Source organism: Neomonachus schauinslandi, chromosome 9 (assembly GCF_002201575.2).
Source record: "Neomonachus schauinslandi chromosome 9, ASM220157v2, whole genome shotgun sequence".
NCBI lineage: Eukaryota > Metazoa > Chordata > Mammalia > Carnivora > Phocidae > Neomonachus > Neomonachus schauinslandi.
The window spans coordinates 14,106,342-14,126,956 of NC_058411.1; the positions used below are offsets into that span (position 1 = coordinate 14,106,342).

General features: G+C 47.4%; 1 protein-coding gene across 2 annotated transcripts in view; it reads left to right on the plus strand.

The window, feature by feature from the left end:
• FOXN3 (forkhead box N3) overlaps nucleotides 1–20,615 on the plus strand; it is a 221,934-nt gene that overhangs the window by 184,101 nt on the left and 17,218 nt on the right. The window contains exons 4-5 of one of the 2 annotated variants that reach the window (XM_021679814.2): nucleotides 6,226–6,291; nucleotides 15,836–15,941. In XM_021679814.2, coding sequence (XP_021535489.1) covers nucleotides 6,226–6,291; nucleotides 15,836–15,941 — 172 coding nt within the window. The remainder of the gene's footprint in view (nucleotides 1–6,225; nucleotides 6,292–15,835; nucleotides 15,942–20,615) is intronic. The other variant, XM_021679815.2, reaches the window with a different exon arrangement.

Genomic DNA, 20,615 nt, shown 5'->3' on the forward strand with positions numbered 1-20,615 from the left:
TTGGTTGTAATTCTCAGGCTTCCCATATTGGAATCTGTTATCATTCTGTTATATCGGTCAGTTCAGTGATGCTAAGGATGGTGCTCACATTTTGCAGCAGTCTAGGGCCACGAACCAGGGGCTTCCACCTGTCCTTTATGTTCTTAGTTTGTCAGGATAAGGTGGTCTTGGCAGTCACTTCCCTATGACCCCACATCCCAGAGGAAGGAGAGTGAATGCAGACAGCAGCCGCACTAGGAATCCACCAGATGCCCACATCAGGCCGGATGGATTGCTCAAAGCAGACCCCGCAGATGCCCAGAATGACAGGTCATGGCTTTCCAGAAACAGTAGGGTATTCCTCCAGCCTTACTAAGAGCGTTCGCTTTCTCCAAAGGCGTTGGAACAAATAACACCATTTGGTAGGTGCTCCTTGGAGTCCATAGTTCTGGCAGCCACTAGCTGGAAAGGGAAGAGGAAGTCGGGGGACTTTAGAGGCCGAGTAACTATGTGGAATGCGGTAAAAAAAACCCATCTGTCCCCTCCCAAGTCTGCAGCCACCCCCCACCATTTTAAAAGAAATGAATTCCATCCCAGCAAAATTAAAGTCACCCGTTAATTAGCCACAGACCCAAGACTTGACCCCAAGAATCCTCGTGCCTTGACCAGTTCTTTTCCCATCACACCCCCAGACAGAAGGCCTCTTCCCACCTCACCTCGACCCCATCCCTGTGCCCCAAAGAAACCCATCTCTACATTTTGGGAAAATGAAGTGCAGTATATATCTTTTCATCTAAAAAGCTGAACCATTGATTCTAGAAACTTTGTTACCTACTCCTCTCACTATAGCGTAATGTAATTGTGTATGTACCTTCACGAGAAGAGGATTTGAAAGCATTTTTGCGATGTGTGGCCTTTTTTTTAGTCTTGTACTGCCGAGAGGAGGCAATGTGATAAGACAACCACATTAAAGACGAAAATTGAAATGGGATGCTGGGAACTGGTCCAGAGGAGAAGTAACATTTGTTACTGAAGCATGAGCAGAGGAGGAAATTTTTTTAATCCGGGTTTGAGACTGGCTCCATTTTAAGGATGGTCCTAACTTCACGAAGCATCCGTGATGGCATACTTGTTCTACTGAATTAAGCAGTGGTAAATGACTTGGGGTTTCTGTATGAGGATGCTGAGTTAGGTACTTTGGGAAGACTCTCCTCTCCAAAAATAAAGAGGGTAATGCTTCTTTATTCTCCTGTACCCCTCACCCCAGTTCCCCAGGGAGGCAACATGTGAAGGATACTCCTGCCGGGTGGATCTTCATTCCTAGAAAGAGTTCCTGACCAAAATATCTTCCTCTTGTGCTGATAAGCTGGATCGAACAATTTGGGGGGAAGAAAACCTCTCTTTTAAGCCCGCAGAGAATCCCGTGCAGTCATCCCACTGCTCACCCTCCCCTGCATCTAGTCCTGGACCTTTTTCCTTAAGAATCAGCCGTGCCTCCAGAGCAGAAGCAACCCCTCGCCCCCAAACAGTTGCCTCGTCTCCTAAAACCCCTCCGGCCAAAAAACTCCACGACCAGTGTCCTTGATCAAAAGTGTCCTATTCAAAAGTTTCCATCAGAAAGCCTCTCTCATGCCTAAAGATGTAAGCCAACACTGGCCTCTCCTGACCATGGAGAAAGGACTCTTTCAGGTGTGCTCACAAAAAATAGCAAGTAGGGGTGAGCCCCAGAGAGGCTGAGGAAGTAAGAGCTGTGAGCAGGCAGAGAAGGGAGGGAATGGGCCACGCTGCATCCTCTGAGGGAGGGGGACGCGGGGAAGGAGAAGGGGGGTTGCTGTGCTGAGGCCGTGTCTTCAGGGGCTCAAGTTTGGTAGGGAACAGCAGCGTGCTGGGCACAGGTTCCGGATGTTTCGTCTTTGCTCTCCCAGTAGTCTGCAGCCTAAAGAAAAGAGAATGTCAGTCCAAACAGTGTGGCTTGTTTTTATGCATGAAAAAGTCACTACAGAAAAACTTTAGACAACGTGCACGAATCTGAAAGGTTGCCAAGATGTCTTATCTAGTGAAAACTTGAAGAAAAAAAAATGCAGAAAAGTATTTTCCCCATAAACCCCTTTTTTAAAGAGTCGGTACATGTGCATGAGTATAAATACCTCCCATTGGTGAGCTCCCCTAAATGTCTGTATTTGTATAGTCAACTCCTGGACATCTGTAGGAGAAAATGTGAATCTGGGAATGGGTCTGTGGGGAAGACGTTTATTTCTCAAATTATATCTACCTCATGTATATTTTTTTTAACTCACTACCTTCATATTTTCTTAAAAAGGGAAGAAAACTAAGAAATAATAGGTAGATGAATAAGCACTGTAGCATCTCTTTGGAGAGGAGAGACAGCAGATTGTCAGCTCAAGCACACACAGGACATCAGGGTGTGGTGAATATAAGGACACGGCAGGTGTTTAGCAGCAGGTCCTAGAGAGCTTTTTCCATAGAAACGTGGCTGACCAAATCTCTCAGGCTGCCTGGTGTTCCCCCAACCCACCTGTAGCCCAGGCAGGTCTTTCTGGTGTTGATCTGTACAGTTCTAGGTCTGTGCTTCACCAGCCTACTGGATGAAGAAAGTTCTGGTTAATGAGTTCCATTTTCATTTACCTGTAAATCTGAGTATGGAACCCAGATAATGTTACACTAACGCATGAGACTCAAAAAGAAGATGCTCAGGAGGGAAATCTTTGCAACTTTGGGGTAGGCTAAGATTTCTTAGTTGGGGCAAACAAAACCCAATTGAGTTGTAAAAGAAATTCATAAATTGGACTTCATAAAAATGTAAAACTCAGCTTATTAAAAGACACTATTAAGAAGCTGAATAGATAAGCCATGGGCTGAGAAAAAAATATATCTCACAAAGGACTTCTATCCAGAATGTTTAAGGAACTTTACAACTTTACAATTGGGTTAAAGAACCCAATTAAGCAGTGGTCACAAACTTGAACAGAATGTTCACCAAAGAAGATACACCCATGGCCATTAAGCACATTAAGAGATGCTCAACATCATTTGTCATTAGGGAAATAAAGATTAAAACCACAGTGAATGACCACTACACAGCTGTGAGAATGGGGAAGATTTTAAAAGCTTGACAGTTTCAAGTATTGACAAAAGTGTGGAACAACTGGAATTCTCATACATGGTCCAGCCTCCTTGGAAGAGAGTTCGTTGGGCCCCTGGAAAGTTAAACATGCTCTTCCCAGCAGTTACCCAAGGGAAGTGAAAACATGTTCACCAAAGATAGATGCAGAAGCTCATAGGGGCTTCTATAAGATCCCAAGCTGGAAACAGCCAAAACGTCCATCTATAGGTGCACGGGTAAACAAAGCATAGTTCTGTCTAGACAGCAGAATATGGCTCAATAATGGAAGGAATAAGGAATGAGCTGCTGGTGCCCCATCAGAGAGAGAAAGAAAGCAAACCAGGATTTGCCCCGGGCAAGGGCAGGTAGGACTGCAAGGGGTACAAGGAAACTTTGGGGTGATGGAAATCTGTATCTTGGTTGTGCTGTCTTCATTCTGGTGATGGTAACCCTGGTATAAAATTCATCAAACTGTATACCCGGGAAGGCGCTCCCTGTGTCTCCCTGGGGACTGGGCAGCCCCTCCGTGGTGTCAGCATGCACACAATGAACATAGAAGGACATTTTCTCAGACCATTACACTACACGTGTTTGCTAATTCCAACTGCCAAGGTGTCAAGAGGAGGGCATTCCATGCCTTGCCCCTTCCATTCTGCCCACAGGGCTGAATGTTTGGGCGTATACCACACAGGAACTGGTCCATGCACAATGAAGAATAGGGCCGTAGGAATTGATCATGAACGAGAACACGACAAGTCTGGGTGTGGCACCTTTGCTAAATGCCTGGAGACCAGCAGGAGGGCTGGGGTGGCGTGGGAATGTTTGTCTGTGGAGGCCTAGGCATGGCAGGTCTGGTCTGGTGGAAGGAAGGAAGGATTGGGGGACTTGTCCTAAAACGTCCTGTTTTCACTTAGTTGATGTGTTGATCTGGCTCAGCTGGGATGGGGGAAGTGGTCGTGGTGATGTTTTGTGGGTCTGAAGCACTTTCTGTGTTGCCCCTTAGGTTCTGCGAAATTCATGTGGGTGTTGATGGTGCTCTTTTCCTTTGAAGGTTCTCTTTCTCTTCCTTCTTTCTCCTTTCTTTCCTTATGTCTGTCTGTGGCCCTTTGCACCTTCCTCCTATGGTCCCGTGTGTTTTTGAAGAATAAAGAACCACTTTGTTTCATTTTCTGGGGAAATAAATAGGAGAAGACTCCTGATTTTTTTTTTTTTTTTTTAACCTGTATTTCCTCTTGTTCTATCCCCATCGAGCCTCCTGGTGGTTGAGGGAAAGTCTGGGTAAGAGTCACCTGGGGAGGCGGGGGCCATGCAGCCAGGCCAACCCTGGGTTGCCCGCCATACTTGTGTTCTTGAAGACGGTAAGGAACCTTTGCTCTGCCGAGAGCCAGGTGTGTTTTCTCAGTCCTGAGAGGGGAAGGGAGTCTTTCCAAAAAGAGGGAGTGGGAGAAGGCCTCAGTCCCTCCACAGCATCTTCCAGAAGCTATGAGCCCTGCTTCTTGGCCACAGGCCGTGTGGGGGACAAAGGCACAGGAATAGCAGGAACCCTGGGAGCCGTGAGAGGGGCCTTAAGTCTTTCAGTTCAACTAACATGTATATATATATTTTAATATCAGTGGGGAGCGATGACTGTTTTAGGAATTTCACCCCGGGAGTTGCCAAATAAGTTAATTTACCTGTTTCTCACACAGTATACTATTAAAACAAACCTTCACTCCATCATTGAGTGTAAGTAACGGACCTCCTGCAGGCAAAATCCAAAAAGGCCTGTGGAGTAAAGTTCCTCCCCCTCAGCCCCATCACCTGTTTTTGAGACACTGTCTTCTAGAACGACCGTCATCCTTATTATTAATCGCTTGTGGGGCTTTATACTGCATCACGTTACTCCCTTGGAATTAAACTGCACATATAAAGTATGAAAAATGTACTTTTTTAAACAGTAAAAAAGTCATTTCCTCGCATAATACCCAAAGTAAAGTGCCATGGAGCCATTAGTAGTAAATTGAATTTTTTGGTGTGTAATTTGTACAAAAAGTGACAAGTGTGAGCCCCCCTGTCCCCCCATCGTTAGTCACTGGGTTTAGCGGACACCGAGGTAGTAGTCTGCAAGGGCGGGCATTTTGATGTCGACTTCAATTGCACACTTCATTTATTTGGACGGGGCACAGGCGGCAGCTTCTGTCACGAAGCAGCACCACACTATAAGCGAATTTCGCCCCGGGGCAGCTGGGACGCCGCACTGGGGCAGATGTTCTTTTCAGCCTATTCAGTGACCATTCTTGGGGGTTGTTTACTGTTGCCGTGGCAACTCTCATTTCCATGGCAGCGGCACTGCTGTTTCTCAGAGGAAAATGAATTTAGTTATAAAAGGATAATATTTTTCTCTGTCTCTATATAACCTGCCATCTGTCAACTCGTGGATCAGTAAGGATTCATAAACCTATTAAGAATTAGAGCAACAGAGTGAGGAGTATTTTTTTTTTTTTTTGGTCCCATATTAAAAGCAGTAATAGATGCGAAAGCCAACATTGTGCCCTCGACATCGTAACTTTAATTTTTTTCTTTATATTTTAAATGCCTTTTTTTTTTTAATGCCTTCACCACCTCTACCAATATTGCGCACGCACACACAGTCTCAGAAAACATAATTTACATTCTGCTGACAGATGGAAATACCCCGACGTCTTGTGTGTATCTTACTAGATGCAGGTATATTTAGGGCTGTCTCTTGTTGGTGCTGTGAGCTTCCCCAGTTCATCAAAGATTCCTAGAGCTAAACTTCCTGTTGTCACCCCACTCCCCTACTCCCAGGGGAGCAAGCACGGGGCTGCCCAGGTCAGCAGCTTATCAGGAACATACAGTGCCAGTTATGAAATTAGCAAAATGAGGAGGGACCATGCTTTGTCTGAAAAACTTACCAACCTGCCCCTTAAATCTCATTCTAGAATACCTTTCTTCCTCCCAAATCCAAATGGGAAGAAAGTCACCTTTGGGATTAGCTCATCTGGTTCCTGGATTTTTTTTTTTTTTTTCTCTGTTGCTTTCATAAACTGTGACTTGCAGGGGGAAACACACACACACCGGCCCCGTTGTAAATAATGTTGTTTATTGGTTGATTTTTCCAGATCCTGACATTGACGCTGCTGGTGCCATGATGCTTTTGAATGCTCCCCCTGAGATACAAGCAGGTTGTGAGTAGATATGTCTGTAGCCTACGGCACCGTAGTTCGTGAACTTAACCTTCTCACTTATATACCGGGCCATAGGAAGAACTAATGCTCAAGTAGAACTTCCCTGGTAGAATTACTTTAAAACTACGTCCGTGCACGATTACATGCATATGCATACAAACATGCAGCCATGCATATGTGTGAATGAATGCATAGGTGTGTTTCCAAGACGACAAAGGTTTTCTGTAATCTCAGGGCTTAAGACTTGGGAGGAAGGGAAGCAGACCCCATAATGAGTCCCAGTGGAGAGAACTTGCTTTCTCCTGCACTAGTAGTTCCTGTGAGTTGGTAGTTTCTGCTAGACGAGGCTATATGGGGCCAGCTTAACAGTTTCTAGAAATTTCTTTCCCTTCTGGGGCCTCATTAATAGCAGGCTACCATTTTATAGCTAGAGGAGAGAGCTGGCAAGGTGGGTGTGCAGGAGCTCAGAGTGGCCTTGAAATGGACCATGGGTCCCCAGGTGTCCTCCCCACCAGCCTTCCACGCTGTCATAGAGAAGGGCAGGCTTCACTTAGCTAAGCAGGGCTCCTGTCTTCACCTTCTGTTGGCCATTGAGCAATGTCAAGCTTGAGACCGCGTTCTTCCTCCCTTGAACTTCTCTTCTATCCACCGCCTCACGTTTTTTTCCCACCTCTGGAGCTAGATTACCGTGATTTTAGAAAGGTCTTCTTCCCGAGTGATGACTTTAAATGGAGAGATCTGTCCCCTCCTCCTACTGACTTGAATCTAGTTCCTCTGCCCGCACTTCACCCCCAGCCAGAACCCCGTTGGCGGATGGCCAGCTCACTTGCCAGAGTCTGCTCAGGACCTCGCTGCATCGCAGCCTCCCGTTGACGAACACACTGGTCGGAGATGATAAAGTGACACGGCAGACCCCACCACGACACCCTCCAGGGGCTGGTGCCTGCCTGGCTCATTCTTAGGGCTGGGTCTTCAGCTCGTTGCGGCCTCTGGCTCCCTGAGGGCTGCCTGGCCTCCTGAGTCAGGGAGATCCCCCATGTTGGAGAACATCTGTTCTTGGGTGCTTTTGTGAATAGCGGACTGATAATGGAATTCCACAGCATCCTTCATAGCCCTCCGCGGGTCACAGCCTTCCCCAGAGCTTTAGGAAATTTGACTCTATCCTTTCTCCTTCCTTCTTTTAAAAGACCCAAGAGATGCGGCCACACATTCTCAGGAGAGACTCATCCTTCTGGCAGGGGCTACCATTACCTGCTCCAAAAGGTGCCAAGTTCCTGTTCTTTCTCCTGATCTAAACTCAGATAACCAGCAATTGAAGTGTTAGGCTGCCCACCCCGCCAAAAAGCAAACACCACTGCTAAGCGCTGGTATAATTAGTACAGTCCAGTAACTAGCAGTTACCCTGTGATGTGGTTTTTTTTTTTTTTTTTTTTTTAATTTATTTGAGAGAGAGAGCACATGAGAGGGGGAGGGTCAGAGGGAGAAGCAGACTCCCTGCTGAGCAGGGAGCCCGATGTGGGACTCGATCCCAGGACTCCAGGATCATGACCTGAGCCGAAGGCAGTCGCTTAACCAACTAAGCCACCCAGGCGCCCTGTGATGTGGTTTTTAAATGATGTTTGAAGTGACAGAGAAATTCAAAACAAAACAAAAAACTCTGTTCTCAGATGACATGACAGGAAGAGTACAGACCAGATTGTAACCAAGTTATGGTCTGAAAGGGCTTCCAAAATCAGGCTGCATAACTTGTCATGAGGAAAGCATACTTTTTTCATCAGAGCTGTGCAAGATTCAGCAGCATCTTAGCTCCCGGCCACTGTACACAGTGATCATTGGCTTCGAGAGATGCTTTTGATGAACCAGAATAATGGAGTTAAGAGAGAAAGAGGCAGGGGGATTGGTCATTAAGGGATTCCCAGCAGCTCCCATAAAAGCCCATTATTACTGAATTCTTGAGCACAGGTAGAAGAGAAACAGGATTGATCTTGATTAGTTGACAAATTAATGGTTTTTAATGTTCTCGTGGCTCAATGAACTTCTCCCCACTCCCTCACTATAACACTCAAACTATAAATAATTATTTTTTTAAGGTATCCATAGTCTTACTTAACATGAAAATACTGAACTCGAGTTTTGAAAGCTCAGTGTTTATGTGTTGAAGCTATAGGGTCGTTTTTAGAAGTCTTTCTTCCCACCTCGGTCTTAACCACTGTGAGAAATCCAGCCTCGGCCTTTGGGAAGGTGCCACACCAAGAAGGGGGGCTCCAGGGTCCTTCCAGGAAGGAAGGAACCAGGAGGCCCCCAAAAGTCATGGAAGGAGAGGCCCATTGGCAGGAGCAGCCAAGAAATTGATATTAAGACAGGGGAGAGGCTAGGAGCACCATCTTTGTATTCACCTTCCCGTCTGGCCCCAGTCTCTAGTAAAATCCCCAAGTGGTCCAGCTAGAGCCTGGTCAACAGGCCAGAGTAAAGCCCCTAAAAATGGGACTAGGACTGCAGGAAGGAAGTGAACTTGGATTGAGTGTCCGCTGTGTGCACTTGGGAAGCCAGGTGGCCAGCTGCTGGTCAGCCTCTTGGTAAACCAGTCAGAGGTGTGTGTCTCCACGCCCCGGGGCCTTGGTCTTCTCTTAGCATTTCTTGGCTTCACTCTTCCCCTCCCTCCCCTTGTTTTCATTTTACTTGTATCATGTGTCTTTTCCTGAGATTCGGTGAGTGCCTTGTGTGGCCGCTAACCCCCTGCCTTGCCAGCTTCGCCCAAGGCCTGGAAAAAGTAGGAGGTGATTCCTCACCCAAAAGGTTCCGAGGCAGCAGGCCCCAGCCGCAGTGCTGGGGGATGGGCGGCCCGCCTGGTGGTGGTGGTGTGCATTTGTCCCGGTGTGGACGTGTGTGTGTGTGTGTGTGTGTGTGTGTGTGTGTGTTCAGCCCCCGGGCGGGGCTGAGGCCGAGCTCTGTTGACAGAGCCTCCTTGTATCCTGCTATTTATACTCCCTTGTTTTCCCCTCCTGGGCTGTGCAATGCCCTGTTTGAACCGAGGCCACCAGCCTAGTCTGTCTGCCGCGGTCATTTCCAGCCGTAAGAGGCTGGCCCGGGTGGCTTGAAAGGCTCTTCCTTTGCCATTGACCTCCGTAGCCGCTCCAATTAAGGTTACCAGATGGCAGCCACTTAGATGGTTTCCTCTCATCCTCCCGGGGCCCAGCCTCTGCAAAGCTAGCTCGGGGCTGGCAGACCAGCCACCATCCACAAGCTGAGTAGATCGTACAAAGTAAGCTCCTCAAGAAGCTGGTGAGAATTCCAGTCAGCCAAGCCCCTTTATCTTTGAGGGGTCCCACACTGCCCCATGGGAGCTCAGCTCCCCACCCCCCGGCCCCGTGTATTGCTTGAGCTGGACTCCCTGTGGGTCCCCTCAGCCTCCCCTGGTGACCTGATGCTTCGCTTTCGATGAGGCAGCTGTGTGCATCTAATCCAAACCACAGGCTTCAGTGTTTTGTCCCCTCTCCCAGCAGCACCAGTGATGATGTTCCCTTTTCCAGACTTTGCCACTTTGCAGCATGGGGAACATTCTACAAGATGTGCCATTCTGTCTTGCATGCGCTCTAGGATGCTACTTCCAGAAAAATCAGCACAGGACATTGCTGCCTCCTTATCTCTTGAACTTTGGATTATGCTCCTAGTCCCATCCACCTATCCTCCCCGCCCCACCCCGTCCTCCCATAAAAGTGGCTACGGAGACTTAATTCCAGCTTCTAGAGTCTACTTAAGTACCTGCTTTGCAGTTCCCCTTTGACAAGCGCTGGGAGTCATCTTTAACCCCAATGGGGAGATTGTTATGAAGTCAGATCACCATTACTCATCTTCAAAGGCTTATATAATCCCTAGTTGGAATGTTCCCAGAGAGGAACTCTGATCATAAACAAAACAACAAAATGGGACAGCGGGGGGGGGGGGGGGATGGAGGTGGCATTCTGCACCCTGCCTCGAAGTGGGATATGTATCCAACACGCCGGGCACTGGAGAAGAAAGGCAACTGGCACGTAGGCTCCCCCATTCCAGCCCCCTCCCCAGCATTCTTCCAAGTAAGCAGGTGGAAAGGCCGACTTCGGGAAAGGGAAGGATTATCGGAATCACTTGCTGCTCAGCTTATGGCCTCTGGTAGCGTTAGCCAGGGCTGCCCTCCAAAGGCAGCAGTAGGAGCTCAGAGGTTAATTTTAGAAGCTGTGAAAATCAAGGAAGCTGAGCATCAGGAGGGAAGCTGAGGAAACTGGGATGGGGAAGTGCTGAGGGTGGCGGAGCCCGGAGGGAAGTTTGTCTTGTGCCATCGACATTTTTTTAGGTTCTCAAGGTGATCGCATTTAGATCCCGGTGAGCAGTGCTGCCTGGCTCAACTCTGTGTGTGTTCCTGTCTTCCTGGTTAAAAATAAGGAAGTTTAGAGTCGCTCTGTAGCATAAGAGAAAGTGGTCGATCAGCAAGAACTGGGCGCTCTGTGGCTCCTGCCCTTGGCCCCTCATCCCGGCAAATCGAGAATTTCAGACGTGTGTCTTCTTGCGGATAAAAGCTGAACATTGACTTGATCTAACAGAACAGGATGGTGCTGGAGGCCTGTGCCTTTTGCAGTGAGAGCACAGACATGTCCAGTTTCTCACTACATACAGCCCTTCCCAGCTGGAGCCGAGGTACCAATCTCAGTGCATTGGGAGGGGAAGGCTGGTTGTAAAGGGGTTGGTCTGTAGGTGTTCTGGTCTACCCTGAGGGTGATACAGAGGCAGAGGAAGGCAAAGAGAGGCATGCTGGCAGGAAAAGGGCTGAGGAATGCATTCATGCTCCTTCGGAGTCCTCCACATCCAGGACTAGTTAAATATGGACCTCGGAATGCTTTTCACGGACATTTTAGACTGGCTGTGATTCGTTTCTCAAGCCTCGTTCCTGACGGTTGGGGATGGAGACAGGAAGGAGGAAAGATGGGAGAATAGTTAAGTGTCACAGCTGGCTTCTGGCAGCCCGTGAGCAAATACGAACACATCGCCATCCCAACATGGAGAGCGTTGCCAGTGAGGAGGACTGGGAAGTGCCAGGGTTGGCAGAAGCAGCATTCAGTTGCAGCTCATTTGAGAGCAAACTCCAGGAGTCAGGAGAAGAGCCTAGTTTATGTGCCAGGAGTCTTGGTTCGGGAGGTTCAGGAAATAGCTCGGGGAAAGCCTTCTAATGCTGCGGGATAGCTTTGTCCATGAGATTCTCTTTGAAGTGAATACACTTCATTAATCAGGAAGATGTTTTAGGGGGTGAATGCAGAGTTGGGGAGAACTACAAAAAGCATAAAAGGCTGGAAGAATTTCCCCCTGTCTTGACGCACCATCCCCCCCCCCCCCAACAGGTCCTGTTCCTTACAGATAATTGGTAAGAAGATGCTAGAGAGATGGGATGCGATGGTGGAGGGATGAACAAGATGGTGATGATGAGCTTACAGAATGGACCAATTTACATCGGTCTTCCTATTTAATACTCAAAACAGTCCTGGGAGCTGTGGGAAACTGAGGCACAGGAAGGTTAAGGCACTTGTCCAAAGCTGCAGAGCTAGTGGTGGGATAAGACTTTGGCGGGGACGGAGGCCATGTTGCCCCGGGCTTGTACTCTCATCCACTGCAGAACACTTCTTCCCTGGAGGCCTAAATGAGGTGAGGCACATCAGTGGACCCTGGTCTCCAGGCTGTGTGCACCGAGGACTGGCTTCCTTTCTTTGTTCCGCTCCCTGTTGGCCATGCCCCTGGGGCTTAAAGGTTCTAGGCACTTGGGCAGAGGACTCTGGGCTTGGGGCAGTCACCTTGGGGTTGCTTTTCTCCTTTGACTGGCAGATGACTCACTGGCCATGCCAGGTCCGGAGAACCTGTGCTCTAGGACTCCCATCTGCTGTCTTCACTTTCCAGGGCACCCCAGTCTTTGTCCCAAGATTTTAGGTGTTTTAGGCATTCCCCGCCCCGCCAGGGGCGACTCTGACACGATTTGCACGATGGGAGCAGAAGTGCCGTTAAGAGCAGCCATTGCTCCTCCAGCTGCACTCTGTGACCAGGAAGACGGCTAAGTTCTTCCAGCACGGTTTGGGTTTGTCTCCCTCAGTCCTTACGGACTTTTGGCTCGCCTGGAATGGAGACAGCACAGGTGGCCTCAGGATGCTCTGAGGATGTTGGTGGTGGTATTGATGACTAAGCTGTATTTTTCTAAACAGTAGTGCCTTTATTAACTCAGTTAAATCTCCACTCTGAGCTAAATCCCATTTCTGTCCCCCTCCTCTTACTGAAGTGGCTCGCTCAGGCAACATAGGCAGTAAATGACAGAGATGGAACACAGACTCAGGGCCTTCCAGCACCAGAGTCTGGCTCGCAGCCATTACTAAACTCTGCACCACTTCCCTGCTCAGAACCCTTTAATGGTTTTCCCAGTACCCATGGGGCGAAGCCCAAAAGCACCTCATTCCTGCAGGGGATCATATGCTTCAGCAAAATTACTTTTTGTTCTTGTGCACGTTGTGGTTATTATTACTTCCAGGCCCTGTATGTGCCATTCCTCTGCCTCTTAATGCCAACTTCGATGGCACTTTCTACAGGAAGCCTTCCCAGGGACCCTTTACTTCAGGTCAGGTGTCTCCATCCTTCCGTGTCTATAGACCCCCTGCCCCAGCACTTACTATAGTATATTTCCCTTGTCACTTTAATTCTCTCTCTGTCCCGCTTAACTGTGGCAACCCCATGTCCCCTTCATCTAATACCTGAGCAGGTACTTGGTATGTTAATCTGTTAATCGATACAATCTGTATATGGGACTATAATAGTTTTGCTGGTGAGAATTATAACTGTGGTATCGATTTTAAATTTTTAAGTTATTTTAACAAGTAGTCATTTCTATCAGATTTGCTTGCTGTTCTGGATGAGATCCCTAGTAACCGATGTCTTCAACAGTATTATCAGAATTTAACTGAGCCTGTGGCTGTCAGGCCATTTCAAAGAGACTACCATACGGCAAAATAACTGAAAAACCTTTTGCCACAGTCCCCAAAACAGACAAACCAAAGCCTCTCTTTTCAAACAACCCGAAGCACCTGTCTACAAACTCCAGAGTTCTCCTGATTTTTGCGTGTCTGTCCTGGGGAATTATGGGCATTTTTCCTCCTGTGTTTTTCTTTTAAAAGTTTTATAATTTTAGTTCCTGTGTTTATGTCCATGATCCGTTTCTAATTAACTTTCATGTATGGCATGAGGTAAGGACCAAGGTTCATTTCTTCCCAAACGGATCTCCAGTTGTTCTAACTCTGTTTCCCCCATTGTGTTGTCTTGTTACCTCCACCAAAAATCAAGTTGGCCATGTATTTGTGGGTATATTTCTGAATTCTGTGTTCTTCCTGATCTGTATGTCTCTACTGACACTAATCCCACTCTGTCTCGTAGCTCTATAGGAAATCTTGAAATCAGTAATGTAAGTCAGTTAATATAAATTTTAGGTACTCTTCCTTAGAACTTATCAACTAAGCAAAATAGGATACGTACCCAGAGTATCACATTATACAGGCTTCATGCTTCTAAGATAGTTGGTAAGTCTCCTGTCTCAGATGATCTGCTGTCTGAAATCAGGCTGAGAGTAAGGGACACACGGGTTAAGAGTTTCTGATCTAGTTCAGCCTACTGTCACAGTTAAATATGGTATGAGAATGGGAAGATTCTGGACCACTGGACTGCATTGGCAGTACTGACTTTGGGCACTGGTTTTAATTCTGTCTCCCATCCACCTTTTAGAAAACCCAGTGGCAAGGGCTTTACACAGACCTAGAAAAAAAGGTAGCAAAAATATTAGCAAGAGCCACAGAATTCTCGAGGAATCAGTCTATATAACATTATCCTATATTCAGGAGTGGACATTCATCCTATATGAGGGACCTCTTGTTAAAGGTTTGGAATATTTATGTAAACATGCTCTTAGAAGTCTAAAATTTACAGGATAGAAAGTAATGTTGGGGCGCCTGGGTGGCTCAGTCATTAAGCGTCTGCCTTCGGCTCAGGTCATGATCCCAGGGTCCTGGGATCGAGCCCCACATCGGGCTTCCTGCTTGGCGGGAAGCCTGCTTCTCCCTCTCCCACTCCCTCTGCTTGTGTTCCTGCTCTCTCTATCTCTCTCTCTGTCAAATAAATGAATGAATGAATGAATGAATGAATGAATGAATGAAAGTAATGTTTGTGTTTTGTACAGAGTATTCTACTCAATATGGACGTTAAAAACTTAATATCCAGAAGGGTTTTCATTTTTGAATGTATGATTTTCTGGAGCCTTTTTGGTATGGCATTTGTTTGAGAAAGCCTGATTTATCCACTTTGCCTCTGGATGAGACGGGGGGGGGGGTGCTGTATGAACACAGCCAGAGCTCGGGGGACTCAGGATGCTGTTCAGAGAAGGAAGAAGAGCTTTCGGTAACTTGCATAAAGTCACACAAGAGGAATTAAGATTAAAGCTAAGACTCCAAGCCCCGCATCAGGGCTCTCACTTCATGAAGCACGCCTGGCCCCGTGGACGCATGGAGGAGAATTGGTAGTACAGGAAGAGTATTGGCTTGAACCAAACGAAACTGCTATTTGGGAGGTCAAGAAAGATGGACCCTTGCGGATTTCCTGTGGTTCCCCTGTTGTGTGACTCCTCAGACGGGTGTGAGGCTCCTGTGGGATTGTATGGAAACGGACGGGATCTGACGTTCACTGGCAAAAAGGTTGGCTTACCGTTGCTCCAGGGACGAGGGTATTTAGGAGAAGGCAGGATGGTGAGAGAACTCTCTGGAGATTTGCTTGGGGGGAAGCTTCGAGAAAGGAGGAAGTGGGCCCTCCAGGGCGGGCTCTGCATGATTCTGAGGCAGGAGCCAGAGCTTCCCTGCCAACCCTCTACCCCGCCACACTGAGGAAGGGTCTCTCCTCGGCAGCAGAAATCACTGTGAGCACGAACTGTGTTGTGAGCACTGAGGTGCCAGGAGGCTTTTTGTAAAATCAGCTTTGTTATTATTTTGGCTCTCTTTTTCCCTTGTTGGATTAAGGACAAACAGGAAGGTGTTCTCAGCTTCTGACCATGATCGGAGAAGCATGAGGAAATGCTTTTGTTCGGTCATTGCTATCAGACTTCTGTCAGTGTTCTTGAGATCTTGTTAGGGTCTGACTGGAAATAAAAGCTTGTATTTAATAAGCGCAAGCAAATAATGTTTGAAGCCCATTTTTTTAATACTCACCCTTTTTTAAACCAGTGCATCAATAATTTGATTGTAAGGTAATGGTCTGCGGCTGACTGAACCTCTTTCTTGAGGCATGGTATCTTTCTTTCCCTCTCGGTGTGCATGCGTGTACGCGTGTGTGTGCACGTGCACACGCGTATTTCTCTCTCTGTTCACTCTCTATGCCAGTAATACTTTCTCTCTCTTTTCACTCTCTCTCTCTCTCTCTTCTTTGGTGTATCCAGAATTTCTGACTCAACAGAAATCTTAGAAGTTGAACTCATGTGTGGTATCTTTCCTTTTTGCTTTTCCAGTTCCTCCAGGAGTGATACAAAATGGAGCACGGGTTCTGAGCCGTGGGCTGTTTCCTGGAGTTCGGCCTTTGCCAATCACTCCCATTGGAATGACGGCAGCTGTGAGGTAAGGGAGACACTCTCTGGGCAGAGCCTGCCTAAGAAGTGGGAAGGGCATCATCATGTGTCCCACAGGGTCACGTGGGTTGGAGAGGCCCAGCCTCTAAACAGTGAAGACCGTAAACCTGGTTTGGGTGTTCAGAAAAGTCAAAGTAATTCCCAGGGACCCCAGTCCACGTGCCAGCTTCGCCTTCTGGGCTCAAATTATCTCAGTCCCGTTGCAGATAAGGAGATGAAGACAAATTAAGTGTTTTTGTTCTAAGAAGGTGGGGCAAGGAAGGCAGAAGGAAGTGGTGAGCAAGTTGTTCATTAGATTCTAGGCCAACTGGTCTACCTCTAGAATGAACCGCAACATCCTGTGTGAAAAGTGCCTTGGTAAGTGGGATATAAATAAAGGTGGCATCATTCCCCCTGCTTCCAAGAATCAGGTCAGTTGCCCAAGCCACATGAACTCTTCCTTGGGAAATTGCTTCCCTCCATCCTTCTTACTCCATTGCCAGCCCTGGGTTAGGGTCTCTCACTAGCTTTGACCCCTCAAAGGGGCCAGTGTGGATGTCACCTCCTATTTTCCTGCTGCTTCTCTGCCCACTGCCTCCCACATATCAGCCTGACATCACCCCATTCCTTCTGTCTCCTTGAGCCAAACTTGTTCCCCAGTGTTGGCCCATCTTATCCATTCTGTTGCCTCTGTGTAGGCTTCCCTCAGCCTCCGCGTGCAAATCGGCACCTCCTTCAAGGTCCGTCACAAAAACGATTACTTCACAAAGCTTTTGGGAACGTGGCCTCTGAGCCACCCTGGATGGAGTTCTCTTTCCTTTGAAAGCCCCATGCTTTGGTTGCGGCCCTTTGATGGGTGACCCTGTGTGGTAAAATTCCTCTGTGTGTCCCACTCTGCTCTCCGGTTCACTTGCTATAGATAGGGCTGGCTCTCACTCACTTGGCTGATGGCTGATGACTCCTCACGTTTGCAGTGTCGGGCCCAGGCTCTCACTTGGAAGGCCCGTCACACTGAGCTGTACCCCTCCATAGCATCCTCTCCTTGCTCACTCTGCACTTTTGGATCAAGCTCGCATCTGAAGGCCATTTTCCTTTCATAGTGTCTCATGTCCCAAAGGAAACCACCCCAGAAGGTCTGTTGGGGGCCTGAGGGAAGATGCAAGGTCGAGCTCCCTCGTGTGAAGGAACCATGTGAAGCTTTCCCGCTCAATTGTGTCTTGCCACTCTTCTGGCAAACCAACCTACTCTTACCAAGGTGGAAGTCCCCCAATCTTCAGGGCAGACACTGGTGTCTAGGATCTGATGAGGAGGGAATTTGGTTGGAATTAGAATAGTAATAAAGTTAGAAAACCACATAGCATTTCCGCTAACCCAATATGGTGATACTTTCCAAAAATAGATGGGGGGATGGGTCTCTCTCTTGTATTTCTCCAGTATCTTCCATGGTTATCTGTAGATCAGTAATTCCTGAGTTCATAAATGAAAAGCCTCTTCCATGAAGCCAAAGTATCAGTGCCTTTGCGTCACATTATGAGAGAGACATACTCCATTTTCTGTTCTTACTTAAAATCTTTTCAGCCTCACCTCCCACCTTACTTTTTGGCTGACAGGACTTTGAGACTGTAGACTGTTTCTCGTGGAACAACAATCTATGTTCATTAGCAGATTCCAAGTATAGATTTCAGTTTGACATCTTGAGCATTCCTTTCAGCCCTTTCCAGGATGGATCTGGATGTGGCTCCGGCCATTCTTCGGAGCAGAGCACAGGAGAGCCTGGCGCACGGGGAGATAGATGTAAGACCAGGTTGGCCTTCGGCAGGAGCCATCCCCTAATTTTAATTATTATCCTTGTAGCGTATATCATTTCCCATTATCATACATTCTACTGATTAGTACTCCCTAGAGGATCATTTAAAATATTGATTTCCTTTTTTTTTTTTCCTCCTGGTTATGTTCTGGTTGGGGCGATAACAAAGCACCACCACAAAACAGTGAAGTCTTGTCTCTCATTAAAGAGTTGCCACTTCCCCAGTGAAGGGAGCACCTCACTTTGGCTCTGCCACAGTGAAAGACCACAAAACAGGTTTCAGGTGCAGTCAGGAGACAGAAAGCATACTAGGTGTTCGAGCAGGGAGACTTTCATGTAAAGAACCGTCAACCAGGTAGGAAGTTATGAACCAAGTAACTGGAAGGGTAAAAAGAGAACTCCAGGCATCATGGCGAGAGCAGTTGCTGGAAGCAGCCACATCCCCTCAGGCTAAGAGAAAGGGGAGAGGTTGTGATGGTTGCCCTGCAGAGGTGGGGCTCAGACCTCGGAAGAGGAGCCGGGGGCGGGGATCCAGACCTTTGACGGGTACCCCTCCCCAGGGTGCTGGAGTCTCTGAGCTCAGAGGAGGGACCTGTGGAAGGACCAGAGGGATCTCAGATCTCCTGCTGGTGCAAGCCCTGTAGGGGAACGTGAAGAAGTTGGTTCTGTAAGCATCAGAGGGACCATGAGCTGGATTCAACAGCTTCTACAGGAATGAGCTGTGGCCTCAGGTGAACAGGATACACCCAGGAAGGGGCGTGTCCTTTCTTCCTCCTCCCCCTTCCCAGTCTTTCCGTGGCATCTCGTGTTGTTTGAGCCTAACATGGAGCCAGATGGTGCAGTAGACGTGGGGCTTGCACAGCCCAGCCCCAGCCCCAGCCTGCAAAGCACTGTGGAAGGGTGGGTTTGGAGCTGAGTGACAGTAGTTTCAAAATGGCACCACTTGCTTAATGTCTGTCCACTGTGAAAGCACACATAGTCTAAGAGTGACCTTCGTCAGCATCAGAGAAGTTTTCGGTGAAATGCACAACTGCTGGTTTGCAAAACTAGACAGGTTTCCATCTGCATAAATAAGCGAGAACCAGTCAAGAAAACCATTGTGCATTAGCAGTGCATTCTCCAAATACAAGTTCGGCACCTTCCAGCTCAGTTTTAAGAGAAATTAGGGGAGAGGAGTATTGCAAGCTCTGTAAGGTCAAGGACCCTTGTTCAGAATACTTTGCCTTCTTCCTGCCCCAAATGCCTGGCAAATAATAGGTACTGAGATGCTTTCAGAAAGAATAAACATAAACATAGCCACGGGGGTGTTTGCAGAACCATTGTCTATGTAAAACCCATTAATAAGTCTTTGGGTGGGAGGATCTTGTTTTGCTCTTTCACACTCATTGTAATTTAAAATTTTTAAAAATTTGACCATGTATCTGAGGTTAAAAGGAAAACAGTCCACAGGAGAACAGAACAACAGCAGATGTTGGCCAGCCCCCGTGTTGGTGACCAAGGGTTTCTGAGGGTGTTCGTGTTCCCACCACTGCCCCCCACCCCCGATCAGTGCAGCGGGGGATGGAGGGAGGGCCAGAGAGTCATTAGCACCCACTAAAGACCAATTTCCTACTCTGCTTTGTGTGGCAGGTTTTCTGTGTGAGTCTAAGTGACTTCTCCTTAAGTGAAAATATTTGTCTTTCAGGGATTTTTTTTTTTCCCCACCACTGAGTGGCAAAGGCCATGTTTGTTTGTCTTAACTCTGAAACTGTTATTGACATAGATGAAGTGTTACTTTTATTAGCTGATCATTACACAGCTTGTATTTGCTGGGTTCCTTTGCATATAATTATGATGTGAAATCTCCTTGTAAGAGTATCTGTCAATAGTGTAATTGACTTTACAGTGTTGACTTTTTACTCAGTAACCTCAGAGATTGGCCCATCCTTAGTCATTGGAAACCTGCTTATTTTTAAATTTGCCTGGGCATAGAGTCCTCAAGACACATCATCCTCAAAATGACTCCCACACGAAAGTTTCATGCCTGTGTCTTCGGTTTTCCCAGAGACATTCTTTGCAGAGAATACATTGAATGGAACAAACGATTATACCCCTAGGAGAACTGTTCCTGGCTCTCTTGGGAAACAGGAGCCCCAAATTTCTCACATTTATAGCATTATGGGCTGCCTCCCAGGTAGGGGCCATAGCAGCTCTCTGGGATCTGGGCCCCCTTGCTTTCAACTCTGAGGGCTCTTTTGACTGCAAGTGATCATTCAGGTGGTTGAGAAGAATTAAATGTCCAAGGCTTGCCAAAGAGGACTGGGAGAAAACTGCTGAGGGGGTGGGGGTCCTTCATAAGGCAGCAGGGCCAGAAATTACGTATGAGAACTCAGGAACCAAGTTTCCCCAGTCCTTATCCCGTGGTTGTATGTGTGTGCCTGGGCTTCTCATGAGTAAACCAGTCTTACGGGTTATTAGGGTAATGCAGAGTTATGTGCCTGGCATATGATACGTGTTAAGTAGGTGCTTGATAAATAATGTGGAAAAATAAACAACCCAATTCAGAAATGGGCAAAGGACTTGAATAGATATTTCTCCCAAGAAGATATACAAATGGCCAAAGCTCATGAAAAGATGCTCAGCATCGCTAATCATTAGGGAAATGCAAATCAAAACTATGAGATACCACCTCACACCCATTAGGATGACTCGTAGCAACAGCAGAAACTAACAAGTGTTGAGGAGGATGTGGAAGACTTGGAACCCTTGTATGCTATGGGTAGGGATGTAACATGGTGGAGCTGTTGTAGAAAACAGTATGGCGGTTCCTCAAAAAATTAAAAATCAAATTACCATATGGTCCAGCAGTTCCACTTCTGGGTTTGTACCCAAAAGAAC